The sequence below is a fragment of the Tympanuchus pallidicinctus genome, unplaced genomic scaffold (assembly GCF_026119805.1).
Source record: "Tympanuchus pallidicinctus isolate F22 unplaced genomic scaffold, pur_lepc_1.0 scaffold15, whole genome shotgun sequence".
NCBI classification, from domain to species: Eukaryota; Metazoa; Chordata; class Aves; order Galliformes; family Phasianidae; genus Tympanuchus; species Tympanuchus pallidicinctus.
In genome coordinates this window covers 9,483,647-9,497,895 of record NW_026294669.1, presented here as the reverse complement: position 1 = coordinate 9,497,895, position 14,249 = coordinate 9,483,647, and the positions used below count along the sequence as shown (strand labels likewise).

The following is a 14,249-nucleotide window of genomic DNA, read 5'->3' as shown; positions in this document are numbered from 1 at the left end:
ATGTTCTAAAGGGCAAGAAAGCCTATGCATATAGAAAAAAGAGGGGAAGCCAATGTATATAGGACAAAAAAAAAAAAAAAAAAAAAAAAAAAGAAGAAGAAAGCAGCTTTTTTATTTACTGCTTTGAACCTCAAGTAGGTTAGGTGCTAAGAGCCTAGCTGTCAGGAAATAATGCAATTACACTGTGCATGAGGTTAACAGACTACTGTGAAGCATCTTTTAGATGTTCATATGTGATTATTATTAAATGAATGTCTTTCTGGCCTGGATAAAATGCTATAAATAGTCCATGCTTGGCAGAACTTGGGATCTTTGAAAATATATCATATGTTAGCCACGTCTCCACATCCATCAGTGCCACATCTCCACATTTCTTGAACACCTCCAGGTATGGTGATTCCACCACCTCCCTGGGCAGCCTGTTTGTCATGGTTTATAATATGTCATCAAAATACTTCTGGTGATGTGGCAGGCAGCTGAGGAGGTCAGTAATAATGTGTGCACAAGTTTCTTTCTGCCACTGATAGAGCTACACTTTGATTCTTGACATCTTCCTGCTGTGTTCCTGCCCCAGCACAGGTCACCCATGATCCCTTAGGTGTGTCCCTGCCTCCATGCCATAGAAGCACCCAACAGAGAGTATCTCCAGCCATCAACAGCTGCCATTTTCTTTCCCAGGTGCTGTGTAGGTGTTTCTGTGGCTGACATTTTGATGTGATGATTGGGCTCTGCTGTGTGGTGGTTTTCCCAGCTGGGGACATCTCACAGCCTCCTCCTCCCACCCTGCTGCACAGCCACACATGGGCACAGGCAAGCACGACTGTTAGAAGCCCCTACACCCTGTACAGAGGTGCCAGCTGCATCCCCAGCATTTCATGACTTGTTGGAAGTTAAACATATGATTATCTCACAGCTGTATCTCTGGTCCTTAGACATGGGTACTTCCATAAGGGAAATGCCATGCTTCTGATGCAAAGCACTAAACATCTGCCTGGCTGCTCTGGCTGTAGAGGCAGCTATTTGGAGTCACAGGAATGTCACACACAATGCAGGGAGTAGAACCAGAGCCTATAAAGTCACTCAGCTCATACAGCTTTTTCACCTGAGTTGTGTTTACTAAGTATTTCCCAGAACATTGATAGGAAGGCTTCCTCATCTGGGGGACCCACTCTGAATTCTTCATAATTTGTATTGGTTTTTTTTTCTGTTCATCTGAGTGCTGTTTATTTTTCTCTTTTGATATTACATTTCCTACCCAGCCAGTGCATTAATGTGCACCTAGGCAGTTTCTATTCTGAGGAACAGAAAATTCTTTCCAAGAATGCCTGAGTGTTTGGTGCCTCTTAATGTGATGGAAAGGCACAGTAGTTCTAAAAAGTGATGCAAATGCATGGATGCATGATATACACCCAGATTAGTCATATTTATGTATTCAGTATCTGTAATTTTCTCCCATCTTCAGCAATAAAATTATTGCTTCTCTAGTCAGTGTTATAGGAATCTCACGCCTTAGTTTGTGCATGACTGTGGCTTGGTATCTGTCAGGAGAAAAACACATCACTCTTTTGCTGGTATTTGGTAGGAAAGCTCATTGTGAGTGTGTTAGAAATGGTGCTCTGCCATTAGTACAATGCTATTTGTCACATCACACATCTCGCTAATTTTCTAGTGGGGATGACATTTGTGCTTATTGTCTGGAATAGTTCAATGTGCCATAGCTTAAGCTTACAGTACTCTATGAATCACATATACAGATATCCATAATGGAAAAACTGTGTTCATGCAGCATTGAGGTTACACAAATACAGCTGCAGGTCTGAATCTTCAGCTGGTGTAAATTGGCCCCATTGGCAGGATACCAGTTTGCCCGGGCTGTTACTGTTCGGAACATACGTGAAAAAGAAAGATGTGGTGGAAATATTAGCTTGTCCTTCACTGCCTGTAAACAAGAGGCAAACACAACTTTGCATTTAGGCCCTGATTTAGCAAAGCACTTACAAGCATGCTGAGTGCTATTTTAAGCCTTCAGGCATTTTGATATAATCAAGACTTTTTTTTTAATAGAAATTTCATTGATGGAATTTTTTTGGTTGTTTGTTGAAGTAGCTTTCATCAAGAGTTTCATCAGAAATTCTCAAAAAATTACTCTAGGCCAGCACAGTCCTGCTAAGGAATGGCCCATTCTTTTAGCAGCCCCTCTTCTCAGTAGCTTTGATTTACTAATGGGCATTAATAGCCCTAATCAGCTTCACCTGGGCCCTTCCAAACCCTGCCCATCAGCTAGGAGTCCTATTTCATCTCAGCTTGTTTTCCAGATAAAGGAGATGGTTTGATGCACTGCAGACTCTTTTACAGTGGAAGACTAACATCTCCCCTCATGTGTGTGATTTTTAGCCTTTTCCAGGTGTACAGGAGGCCTGTTGTGATGAAACTGTAAGATCCTTCTTTGGGGTCAGTAAGGAATACTTTTGATTGCTTATCTTTTACCAAGGTAGCTGATGTGAATCTTTACAGTACTATCTTTCTCTGCATCATTATAGGTTGTGTACATATCAGACATATGTTGCCTGGTACTCTTTTTTGTTCAAGTACTGGCTAAATTCAATTGGAAAGGATATGAGGGATATGACTTGATTTATTTTCAGTTGTGCTGTTGTGAATTCACTTAATGACATAAGTATAGACCCTGCAGTTGGAAACTTTGTAAACTCAATACAGTGGTTCTGGCATTTACTGCTCTCTATGTGTGTTATTTCTTTATTTATGTTGTGGAAGCATATGAAAATGAGCTTGCTTAGCCTTAAATGGCCTTAGAATGGAACTTTCCACTTTCTGTTGTAGATTAGTCAATTTAATACTGGCTGAGTAATTTTGAAAATCCAAAATTCATATGAGCTCACATGTGGATGTTTCTCTAATAGCCTGTACGGGCTAATCTCCAGTAGTTTTTCACTTGGACATGAAATTTCTCAGTAGATCACATTCAATAAAGTGGGTTTATTGTTCACAGATATTGATTTGCTAAACATTTGCCTTGAAAAACTTTACAACATTTACAAACTGGAAACAGATCAAAAAGCACTGTTATGGTGGAGTATGTTATTTGTTTTTTTTGCGTGGCATGTAATTAATCTGTCACTTACTCAAATACAGACACCCTTATTTTTAATTTTTTAAGATTAGTGACATGTTTTTTTCTTTCTTAGCAGCATATGGAAGCATAGTGTGAGAATATTTTTATGCCTGTTGCTTTACATGTGAGACTAACTGGAGTTTATTAACTCTGCTTGTATTTCTTTCTGAGTGGTTTTGAATTTGCTCTTCTGATTTGGAACATAGCTTGAGTTGTTCTCAAGTTGTTGAATTGTTCTTTGACAACACTTAGGCAGGAGGTGATCAAGAGTAAAAGCCAGGCAATGCAGGAAGTACTGATGTTGATTCAGTAGCTGTTGATGTTCTTTTCTAAAACTGAGGTCAGAAGCACTGCACAGGTAAGCCTGGATGGCACCAACTGGACTATTTCTGTTGGAAAAAAAAATTAACATCCTATTAGTACCTTACCTTGCATCAGAAGATGGCCATCAACTAGAACAAATGCTGTGAGAAGATGTGTAACTTCTGAGGAAAGGCTAAAAGAGTGGGATTTGTTCACTCTATTTATACTGAAGAAAAACAGGGAAGAATACTGCCCTTCCTTGTTCACAATAGAAAAGGTTTAATCTGTGGGAGGAGAATTTTTAAATTTAAAGGCCAATGTTGACGTAAAAACAAACATGTATGAACTACTCTTGAGTCTGAGATCATTCAAAGAGCTCAGTAATGGAGGCAGAATGTTTCTGATTCGCTTTCTTACCAGGGGAGCTGAGGTGGGATGCTTCGCTCATTTTTTTTTTCCATGTTTTTTTCCACAGTGAGCTCTGTCAAAAGCTGGAGAGCAGAGGTTATTATTTGAAGCATAATAAATCTCATTTTATAGGAGGTAGGGCAGGGCAGCACACAATCTGCAGACATGCTGTTTGGTATTCGTGTGTTTCTTCTATGTTCCCAAACAGCTGTTCTTACACTGTTCTCACTAGCCTGCCAGATGTTACAAATCCAGGGAAAGTATGTGGTCCCCTTCTTTCTCCATAGGACTTGCTCTTGACCAGCTGGAGACCTGCTGTTTGGTCTAACGCTTAACCTGGATTTTCTAGTAACTCGTCAACCTGATGACAAAAAGTGAGGTTAAGAATTCATTGTTGCCAGCACAACTGAAGCTAGAGTTAAAATGTGGTATCTGACTCTCAGGAGAAGTGGCCGTGAGACTATGTGTAATACTTACTGGTGCATGTATAATCATTAACGACAGTTGGGGTAGATGCTTTAGTAAAGCTTTAGAAGATGACCCTCTGGACCATTCTTGGCTCTTTTGACTCTAATAATTGAGTTAAATGTAGGGTGGTATTCTTTTTAGCGCTTAATGTTTGTTGGCATATGCATTCTCTTTCCTTTATATACTGTTAGAGACAGGGATTGCAAGAGATAATCACACAGAAGTTTATCTTCTGTTTAAGTGTGCTTAAGTCCTGCTCTCAGCTAGGCAGTCACTAGGAAACTCCAACAGCTTAATGGGTCTCCAGGTTATCTACAAGAGAAGTGCCAAGCAGGGAGACATTGAGTACTGCTGGTATGCAGGTCTTAAGTGATCCTGTGTTCCTGTTTAGTGTGAATTCATGACTGTAGAAATGATTAGCAGACTTAAGAGAAGAATTAGCTTACTGGCAATCTGGACCGCTCCAACTAGGAAGCAAGTCATAGAATTGTTTGAGTTGAAAAGGACCTTTATAGGCCATCAAGTCCAACTCCCCTGCAAGGAACAGGGACACCTACAGCTGGATCAGGTGCTCAGAGACTGGTCAAAGAATAACTAAAGATTTATTAATTTTATAATGATTAATTGGCGAGGTTTGTAAGAACCCTTTTTAAATGAATGGGTTGAAATTAATTGTTTATAATGCTGTTTAGCAACATTATAATGACATGGAAAACATCAGGTAGCTGAGACACCGTGTTTGGTCTAAACTGATCTCTCAGGGCATATTCTCTGGATTCTGCTGTTTACTGCATTAAAAATGCATTCTTTTGACAGGGAAACTAACTTATCAAAGGATGTTGAACGTTTTTCCAGGAGCCCATTAGGCCCTTGATACTAGAGCAATCTTTGCAGAGTTGAGTAAAACAGCAATTGTTGGGTCTTTGCCACACTCACATTCTTAATGGTGTGCTTTAATTAAGCAAACTGACCAACTCATTTCAGGAACACAGGAAGCATCAATGTTTTTCATGTGGAAAACAAGTTTAACTAGAAAGCTTTCAGGAAATATTGCTGGTAATATGGGCAGGTCAGACAATGTTGTCAGGCCTTTCTATTGAACCCACCAGCCACACATTAGCAGCTCTCATAATTTCACTGCGAGTCACACAGCATCTGGTATATTCACAGAAGCCTCCACTTCCAATTTTATTATCATGAGAAACTTTTTATTTTGGTCCATTTGTAGACTTTATGGTTGAAGAGGAAAGTTTGAAAACACAATTTTTAGATCTCACAAGCAAACAACCTCATTATTTACTTATTTAAATCCCATGTTTGTTAAGTAAATCCTGTGGTCTGTGGGACTGTGTGGTACTTATTCCTGTGCATCTTTGATTAGGAGAGTAAAAGAACAAAGTTTTCCTTGTTGCTATAGATGAACAATAAAGAAAACCCAAACCATTCTTAAAGATACTTTAAAAATGTCTACAATTCGGTGAGCATTAAACAGAAATGCTTGAGAAGTCTCTGAACAAGCCCTGGCAACAAAACCAACAGTCAAATCAAAGTAGTACCATGCCTAGGCTGTTCTGGTTTTGGGCAGCAGACTTATATTTCCACACAGCACTGGCCTAAGCCATGTAGAGGTACCAATTTATCTTGAAATTATTTGGATGTTTAAGATAGCGATGTACTGCATAAGGTAGATGTGCCTGCAGTTTTGCAAAGCCATAACTAGTGCTTAAAGTAAGAGTGATGGTGGAGACTGCTTATCATTTAGTGTTTTTACTGAGCAAAGAATCATTAACCTTACTTTAGAGTGTTATGAATCTGCCCTTTTTTTTTTTTTTTCTGCACTCATTCCTGGTTATCTTGATGGTTGTCTTCCTGCTTCAAACCTCATGAAGCAATTTTACTCTCTGAGCTTTCAAGTCAGAGAAGTTTGCAGCAATTAAAGGGGAGACTCCAGACAACATTGATGGGGGGATAGTTTGCTATAGACATAGGCTGGCTGAAAGCAAGGTGTTTTTTTTTTGTTTTTTTTTTTCTTTGAAGAATATGATAGAAAGATTCAAGGTCTAAACTGGCAACTCTTCCAAAATCTGCTGCTGTCCATGAATAGAAGTTTTAAAAACGTACCCTTTTGAAAGGTGATATGACATTGTTGGTAATGCATTGGCACAGGCTGCCCAGGGAGGTGGTGGAGTCACCATCCCTGGAGGTGGACTGTGGGGATGTGACACTGAGGGATGTGGTCAGTGGCCATGGTGGGGATGGGTTGATGGCTGGTCTTGATAGTCTTCATGGTCTCTTCTAACCTTAATGATTCTATGATCTTTGTGCATTGCTCAAAATTCATGAAGGCTATCCTTTCAACTGATAGTGTGTATTTCAGTTGACTAAAGTAGACAAAATGATTAATCTTCTCTTAAATTTTGTTGTTTTTTTCCATTATAATCTATTATTGCACTTTAAAGGGCAGAGGCATGGTTTAAAATAACCTATATTCTCATCCAATAATATATGTATAGATTAGATGGAGGAAATGCTTCTTATCCACAGAATAATAGATACTTAGTTTAAATTACTTGTTTAAAAAGTTCCCAATTTGGCCTCACTAAGCATAAAATATTAGATTTACTGTTTGTTTTCAGTGGATTGCTGCCAATTTCCTTCTTCCTGTACATCTTTAGATTGTTAAAAACATTAAGAAATATTCAGATTGAATGCATATCTACTTACAAAAAGTCTGTTTCTAAATAGAGATTTAAAGTCTTGTTTGGACATAAATTCCTTAGCAGCACAGTTCTTGCTTTAGGTAGCTCTTCAGGTTATAGTAGGGTGTTTCATTCTGTTTAATTGGCAATAATATTTGAAACTGCTGAACTCATCCTTGCATAAAATCTTATTTACGCTATCAGAAAGAAAAGTGTGGTAGGCTTCATTTTTATCATCTCCATTACAAAACAGAAAATGGATAAGCCAAGATGTTGGTTTGATCTTGCATCATTGTAACTTGAATCAAATTTGTTCTTTAAGAAAACTCATAAATGTGAAATTTGAGATTGTGTAAACTCTGTAGTTTCAAGTGTATTTTCATAAATAAAAGTTTAAGAAGTCAGGCATAAGTGACAGGCTTTTTAGGACCATGTCATTACAGTGTGTCCTATGATGCTGGAGTGCTTGCAATGTTTATTTTCTTCCTAATGAAGGGGATAATCAGTATTATTGCTGCAAATTCCCTGCACAGAGCAATACACTGCTGTGCTGAATTGAGTGCTGAGCGCAAAATGCTGAGTTTATTGCAGGAGTCTAAGGTGACCCATGCAGGCCTTTTCTCTGTTCTTGGGATCACCTTCTCTTTAGTGAAAAGATAATGGACCCTGAGAAGCTATTGCAATGTGCAGTGCCAGAGCAGTGCTCTTCAGCTGTCAGAGGTCAAAATCTGTTCTTCAGTGCTGAAGCAAAAAACAGTTACTGACTGGAGAGTGCAATGATGCTATAACAAAGATGTAGACTGATCCTTTGATGGCTGCTTAAAAAATGTATCTCTTACCTTTTCACCTGAAGGCTCTCTTTAACATCTGAGACTGTATTGGCCAGACCTCCACTGCCTCTACAGTAATGAATTTTAATTCATTAGTAAGCAGTGTGGGGAGGGTTTGTTTGTTTTTTTTTTTTTTAACTGTAACAGAGTTCTTATCAATGGACGTGTCACCAGTTTTCTGGGATGGAGATGAGTGAATGAGGTTTGAAGGGATTTTGTAACAGAAAGTGTTTGTTACAAGATTATAATGCCTGTACAGCTTTAGTAAGGCATAAAGAATGAAAGGTTCCTACTTGGAAAATGTTTAATCTCAACTCAGAAGAAGCCGAAGCACAAACACACCATTTCCAGGCTGATTTGTGACAACTTATAACTAATGAACATGCAAGTGATAGAAGTGTTACATTGAAGTGCTACAAAATAAGGAATGAGTTTCATCAGCTTTATTAAACATATTTCTATCTGAAGTACTGAACTACCCATTTTGCTTGGAAATACATTTGGAAGTAGAAGAAGTTGAAATCTGTACTCTTTATAGATATTAATAAAATACATTTTTTCCTCTTCATCCCAAAAATAATAAGTGCAAGATAGAGTGCTTTTTGGCACTAGAACTGGAAAGATCTAGGAAATAAAAGAGTAGGAAGTCAACTTGCTATTTGGATACAACATTTGGAAAATTTTATGTATAGACTAAAGAAAATGGGGTGAGAAAATCCCATCAATATTATTTATGACATTTTTGGTCCATTTCTGGATTTAAGGTTCTTTATGAACTGTTAAGAGCCTTGGTAAACGAAGCAACCTCTGATTTAGGTCCCTCTGCTGCCATCTTTTTATATATACAATTACTATTATGTATAAGAAAAGACTACTGCATCAGTTTACTTAGGAACATGCTTTATGAATTATGCTTCCTGACCTATCGTTTTGTTCTTATCATGACAACTTAAGTGCGGCCATTGCTTGAGAAGCTTATCTTGGTAAGGAACGTTTCTGAAGGGATAGGCAAGTAAGGGGAGTCAGTGGGGTGGTCCTCAATGTTAAGGAGTGTTGTGATGTTGTAGAGCTCACTGCTGGGAATAATAAAGTTGGCTCCCTTTTTAATATCCTTATTGATGATCTGGATGAGGGGGATTGAGTGCAACTTCAGAAAGTTTTCAGATGAACAATTTCAATTTCTTCACCAAGCTGTGAGGAAATGCGGATCTGCCAGAGTATAGGAAAGCTCTACAGAGAGATCTGGACAGGCTGAATCAATGGGCTGAGGCCAGCGGTATGAGGTTCAACAAGACTTAAGTGCTGTGCCCTGCACTTTGGTCGTAGCAACCCCATGGAATGCTACAGGCTTGGGGCAGAGTGGCTGGGAGGCTGTGTGGTGGAAAAGTATCTGTGGTTGTTAATTAACAGCCAGCTGAACATGAGCCAGCTGTGTGCCCAGGTGGCCAAGAAGGTCAGCAGCATCCTGACTTGTATCAGCAATAGTGCAGCCAGCAGGAGCAGAGAGGTGATCACTTGGCAGTGGTGGGGCCACACCTTGAGTATTGTGTTTGGTTTGGGATCACTCACAACACAAAGGTATTGAGGTGCTGGAGCATGTCCAGAGACGAGCAACAAAGCTGGTGAAGGATCTGGAGCGCAAGTTTCATGAGGAGTGGTTGAGGGTACTTGGATTTTTCAGTCTGGGGACGAGGGGACACAGAGGAGACCTTATCTGTGGCCAAGGTATCTTATCTGACCTGATCTGTGATAAGGTCTCCCTCTACAATGAAAGGAGATTGTAGTGAGGTGGTGTTTGACCACAGGTAACAATGATAGAATAAGAGGTGATGGCCTCAAATTGCACTAGGTGAGATTCATGTTAAATACTAGGAAAAATTTTTTCTCAGAAAGAGTGGTAATGCAGGCTGGCCAGGGGGGTGGTGGAGAAACCATCCCTGGAGATGTTCAAGAAACTTGTAGATGTGGCACTGCAGGACATGGTTAGTGGGCAGAGTGGAGATGATGAGCTGACAATTTGTCTAGATGAGCTTGCAGGTCTTTTCCAACCTTTATGATTCTATGAAGCAAAATATAGATGAGTTGCTGAGGTTTTTTTGTCCATGTTACATATAAATCTGTCTGAGAACTGTGAGGTTTTATATTCTGCACAGTCTAAATTTTTTTTCATCCCTCTCTAATACTTTTTTTTTCTGTCCTTTGTGAATATTTCTAGATGTTTGACTGGATCAGCCACAACAAAGAATTGTTCCTGCAGAGTCACACGGAGATTGGTGTGAGCTACCAACATGCCCTTGACCTGCAGACGCAGCACAATCACTTTGCCATGAATTCAATGGTGAGTTTGGAGGCATACTGTGATCTAATGGGTCTGTGTGTGTGATTGAGGTGAGTGTGTGATGTGTGAGGCTGCCTTCAATTTCAAAGTGCAAGGAACCCATGAGAAGTGGAGAAAAGTCAGGCTGTGCTGTGGCAGCAGCCCTCTTTCTAGGAAGCAGTTTTGTTCTGTCCACCCAGATATACTGATATGATTATTTCCTTGACTTAAGATCAGCATGTCTTTTACATTTTGGAGAGCAAATACCATTATTTTCTAAGTTTGTGACATTTCTTTGACTGGTTATTAATGATATGTGTGTAGTCCTTGAATAATTTATGCTTTTTCCTTCCACACCCTGGTAAGGTACTTCTCAAAACCTTGAAAAAGGCACTAATCAAGCTGTCAGTTGTGGCCACAGTGAGATTGTGGCTTTTTCAATAGTTAATTAGTTTGTTCAATTCCATTTACTTTACTATGGTTTTTGTTTTTTTTTTTAATTGTTACTATTTAAAAAAGAAAAAAAAAAAGGTATAATTATCCATTGAAAAGTGCTTTGCTCTCTTTCTTATTCTTACCTTGCATGAAGCATTTATTCTGGACAAAGCATATTGATGTTTTGATTGTTGTGGTTGGTTAGAAAAATGAACACAGGCATCCTGCTTCAATCATACAATGCAGAGATAAGCCCTCTTCAAATGCTGTCACTACACAAAAGCTCATCCTGACTCATCCAACTGCTTCATACTGTGCGTGGTCTGACTATAGTTATACTGGGGATGAGGCCTCGAAGGTAGGGGTTGGTGTTTAAATTTGTGGTTTACATCACTAGAGAGTTGCACCTGACTATTTTACCAAAGGTTAAGGTGTTCTCTGAACTGTGAAAAAGAGATCCTGACCACCCAATGTTGTTAAACTGCCCACTCCTTTCATAAAGGCATGTTAACCCTTTTCCTCTGACTACGTTTCTGCTCAGGTAATTAAATTTTCTGACCTAAATTCTACCCACCACTTCCACCTATCTGTTCCTCACTAAGCCCTGTGAGAAATGTTTATAATATGTCTATTAATATGTTTATTGTGATTATAATTGAAATGAGCACTGAAAAAATTAGGCTCTAGGCACTTTATAAGCTTGCCATCACATTGCCATCCAGCAAAATGTAGAATAGCATGGCTTCTGTATAGCACTGCTGTTTGCAGAATCCTAACAAATAAGTTTGTCCTGGAGGTTAATACATTAAAAGTCATTTGGATTATGATAGATACAAACTCAGTCGTAATCCTTCAGAAGGCATTGTCAGAAGAGTCAAGCTGAAAGACCTCCCTTTATCCTTTTGTGGTGCTGCCTGGCATTATTTTCTAAAAATAACTGGCAATTGAACTTGGAAGGAGGTTATTAATGTTAATAGAAAATTAATGAATGACAGGGAGGGTGCCACCTAATGGAAGAAAAACAAAGTTTCTCCATTCTTCTGTCAGTCTCCAAGTGAACTTTTGGGAATGAAAAATGCCAGAAGGTGTGGCATTTTCAAAGATCCTTGGGAACCTGCTGAGCATAGGGACCTCTCAGTGGCTCTGGCTCCTAGCAGTGCCCTCTCACCACTGCCCAACTTCTGTATCATAGAGCTGCCCAGAAACCTTTTCTGCTGTGGGGGAATAGTGGGACAGGTGTCATAACTCCCATTTTGCTCCATCTCTGATGTAAACTGCATAAATGTTTAATCATGGGGTTTCGTGTGGTTAGCATGAGAGATACTGCAAAGAGGATTGTCTTCTTCATCTCTAACACACACAACACTTATGTGGAAGGGCATCAGTACTGAACACATTCAACTTTCCCCCTCTAAAGTTAAGTGAGGGATGACACTCCATTCTGGACTAATCAAATGAGCTGAAACATATGAGTGTGTGCAAGAACCCCTTGCTGAAGGACCTGTACGTCAGTGATGTGTCTGCCCAGTGGCCTTTCCAGAGGGGATTTCAATTCCCAGGTTGCATAGGCTGGCAGGTGAATGGGGTTTTACAGCATAGTGACATTGGCTTGTGGCATTAAAGAGGGCTGTAGTCTTGCTGAAGGCTGGGCATCCTGCTTCTGGAATAGCAGACATGAGGGTGACTATATCAGTCTGAGTAATGACCTTAAGCTTCAGCTACTTGAACTAACCTGGAGCTGCTGGTCTCATGTCACTGTGTTCTGCTGTCAACAGTGATACAGGTTTTTAAATTAAGTTACTTGCTTTAAAAAAAAAAAAAGAGCAATTTTTGTTATCCCCAAGAATCAGTATTGTGAACGTGAGTATGTTAGCATGCAGAAAACATCAGTTTGCTGCATAAGAGTGTTGGGCTGCATACTAGTCATCCTGAATGAGAGAAAGAATGCAGGAAGACCAAGAAGAGATTGAAATTAAAGCAACCCTTTCCTGGCCACAGCTCAGCTCCTGTGACAGGCAGTATCTGTGTCTCTTGGCAAGCATGGGAACTTTGTGAGCATATAGGAAGACAAAATGTAGTAAGGATGAAACCTTTATGGTAGTTCATAACGAGAGCAAGCCACGGTCAACAAAAAAGTTGGGACTGAGACTTACTTGAGCAAAGCAAATACAGAGGAAGTTGGGTGGTGATTCCGGAGGATAGTGGTAGGATCTTATATGCCCCAAGCCTACCCAACAATATGAGCTGTACTTTGATGGGGAAGTGAGGCTGGAAATATGCATCAGGTCTGTCTGATGCATAACGCCACTGGAAGACAGGAGAATCTTGCTGGTGAGCAAGAAAACTTTAGGAAAGAATGACCACAGGTAGCCAAAATTTTTTAAGGCAAGATTTTTTTATTTTTTTATTTTTTTTTTTTTTACCATACACAGCTTTTTGAAAGGAAATTAGTAGCAGTGATGTTACAAATATGTAATCATGCATGAAAGTTTTGTAGTAGCAATTGCAACTATCTTTCTTGGTTCAGCTGTTGTGCCGCTGTTTGATCTCTGCTAGAGACTGTCAGATAATGACTAATGTGTATGTGCCTATTTAATGATATTTATAGGGCATTTAAAGGCACTTTGGTCACTCTGTAAAGTGTGCAGATCTCTGCCTTGCAGTGTCTGTTTCTAACAGCTCTGCTCCAGATGTTTGTGTACACTGCTTTCATGCATCTAGAAGCTTCTTGCATTAAATTATCCACTGATAAACACTTGTTAATTTAAGGATTAGGATTAAATAACAATGCAGAATATGTGAGATAGAAAACTGTAGCTCTGGAGAATTTAATACTAAGCATGTATTCATTTGCATTTGCAATTATTTCTCAGTCTCTTTCTTTCTACAAAGAGAAAATGCCAGAAATCCTTTCCTGTTCCATTACTATAAATGGTAACGTAGGTAGTTGTATCCCTCACAACTCTTTGCCATCCCAGATGTGATAAACTGATCCACTCAAGTCTGAAAAATTAAGAGTCAGTGGGTTTTAATAGACACAAACTTTCATACCTGATGAACTTTTGAGCTTTCTCATGCTAATTACAATACTCAAATATTTAGCTACCGTGCTCAACACCCAAGATGTGGAGATTGGTTCAAGAACAATGACATTTTAAATGGCATAGCGTCTTTTTAAATGTGAGCCTTTTAATTTCCAAGTCTTTTGACTAAAGTAGATTACACGATTCTGTTTTGTTTTTTTTTTTTTTTTTCTCTGGAGATTTGCTGTATAATTGTAGCTTTGGTAGGAATTTGCTTTATAATTTTGCTGGATCTTTTCTAAGCAGACATGTCAGTTGGATTGCAAATAAGTTAGCTATCATGAATCTGAATAACAAGATCTTAAAACACTCTTATTGTGTGAGATTTGGGATTTTGTGATGTTTTTGTTTTGGTTTTGGCTTTTTTTCCTCAATATATTAAAATCAGTCTCTAGAGAAGACTAGAAGAGGAGCATGTAGATTAGGATGGCTACATGTTTTGTAGGGGGAAAAATGTACAGACTTTAGCAGAAGTTGGATCAGATCTTGGATCTTTAATGTATTTTGTTTTTCTTTCTGTTGGATCTTAATGTTCTTTTGGCCTGTTATAACTAACAGAAGTTACAACGCTTT

General features: G+C 39.1%; 1 protein-coding gene across 10 annotated transcripts in view; it reads left to right on the top strand.

The window, feature by feature from the left end:
• The window catches only part of KALRN (kalirin RhoGEF kinase), a 445,988-nt gene that overhangs the window by 197,044 nt on the left and 234,695 nt on the right, over positions 1-14,249 (top strand). For all 10 annotated transcript variants that reach the window (XM_052676088.1, XM_052676076.1, XM_052676075.1 and 7 more), the window contains one exon: positions 10,057-10,179. In XM_052676088.1, coding sequence (XP_052532048.1) covers positions 10,057-10,179 — 123 coding nt within the window. The remainder of the gene's footprint in view (positions 1-10,056; positions 10,180-14,249) is intronic.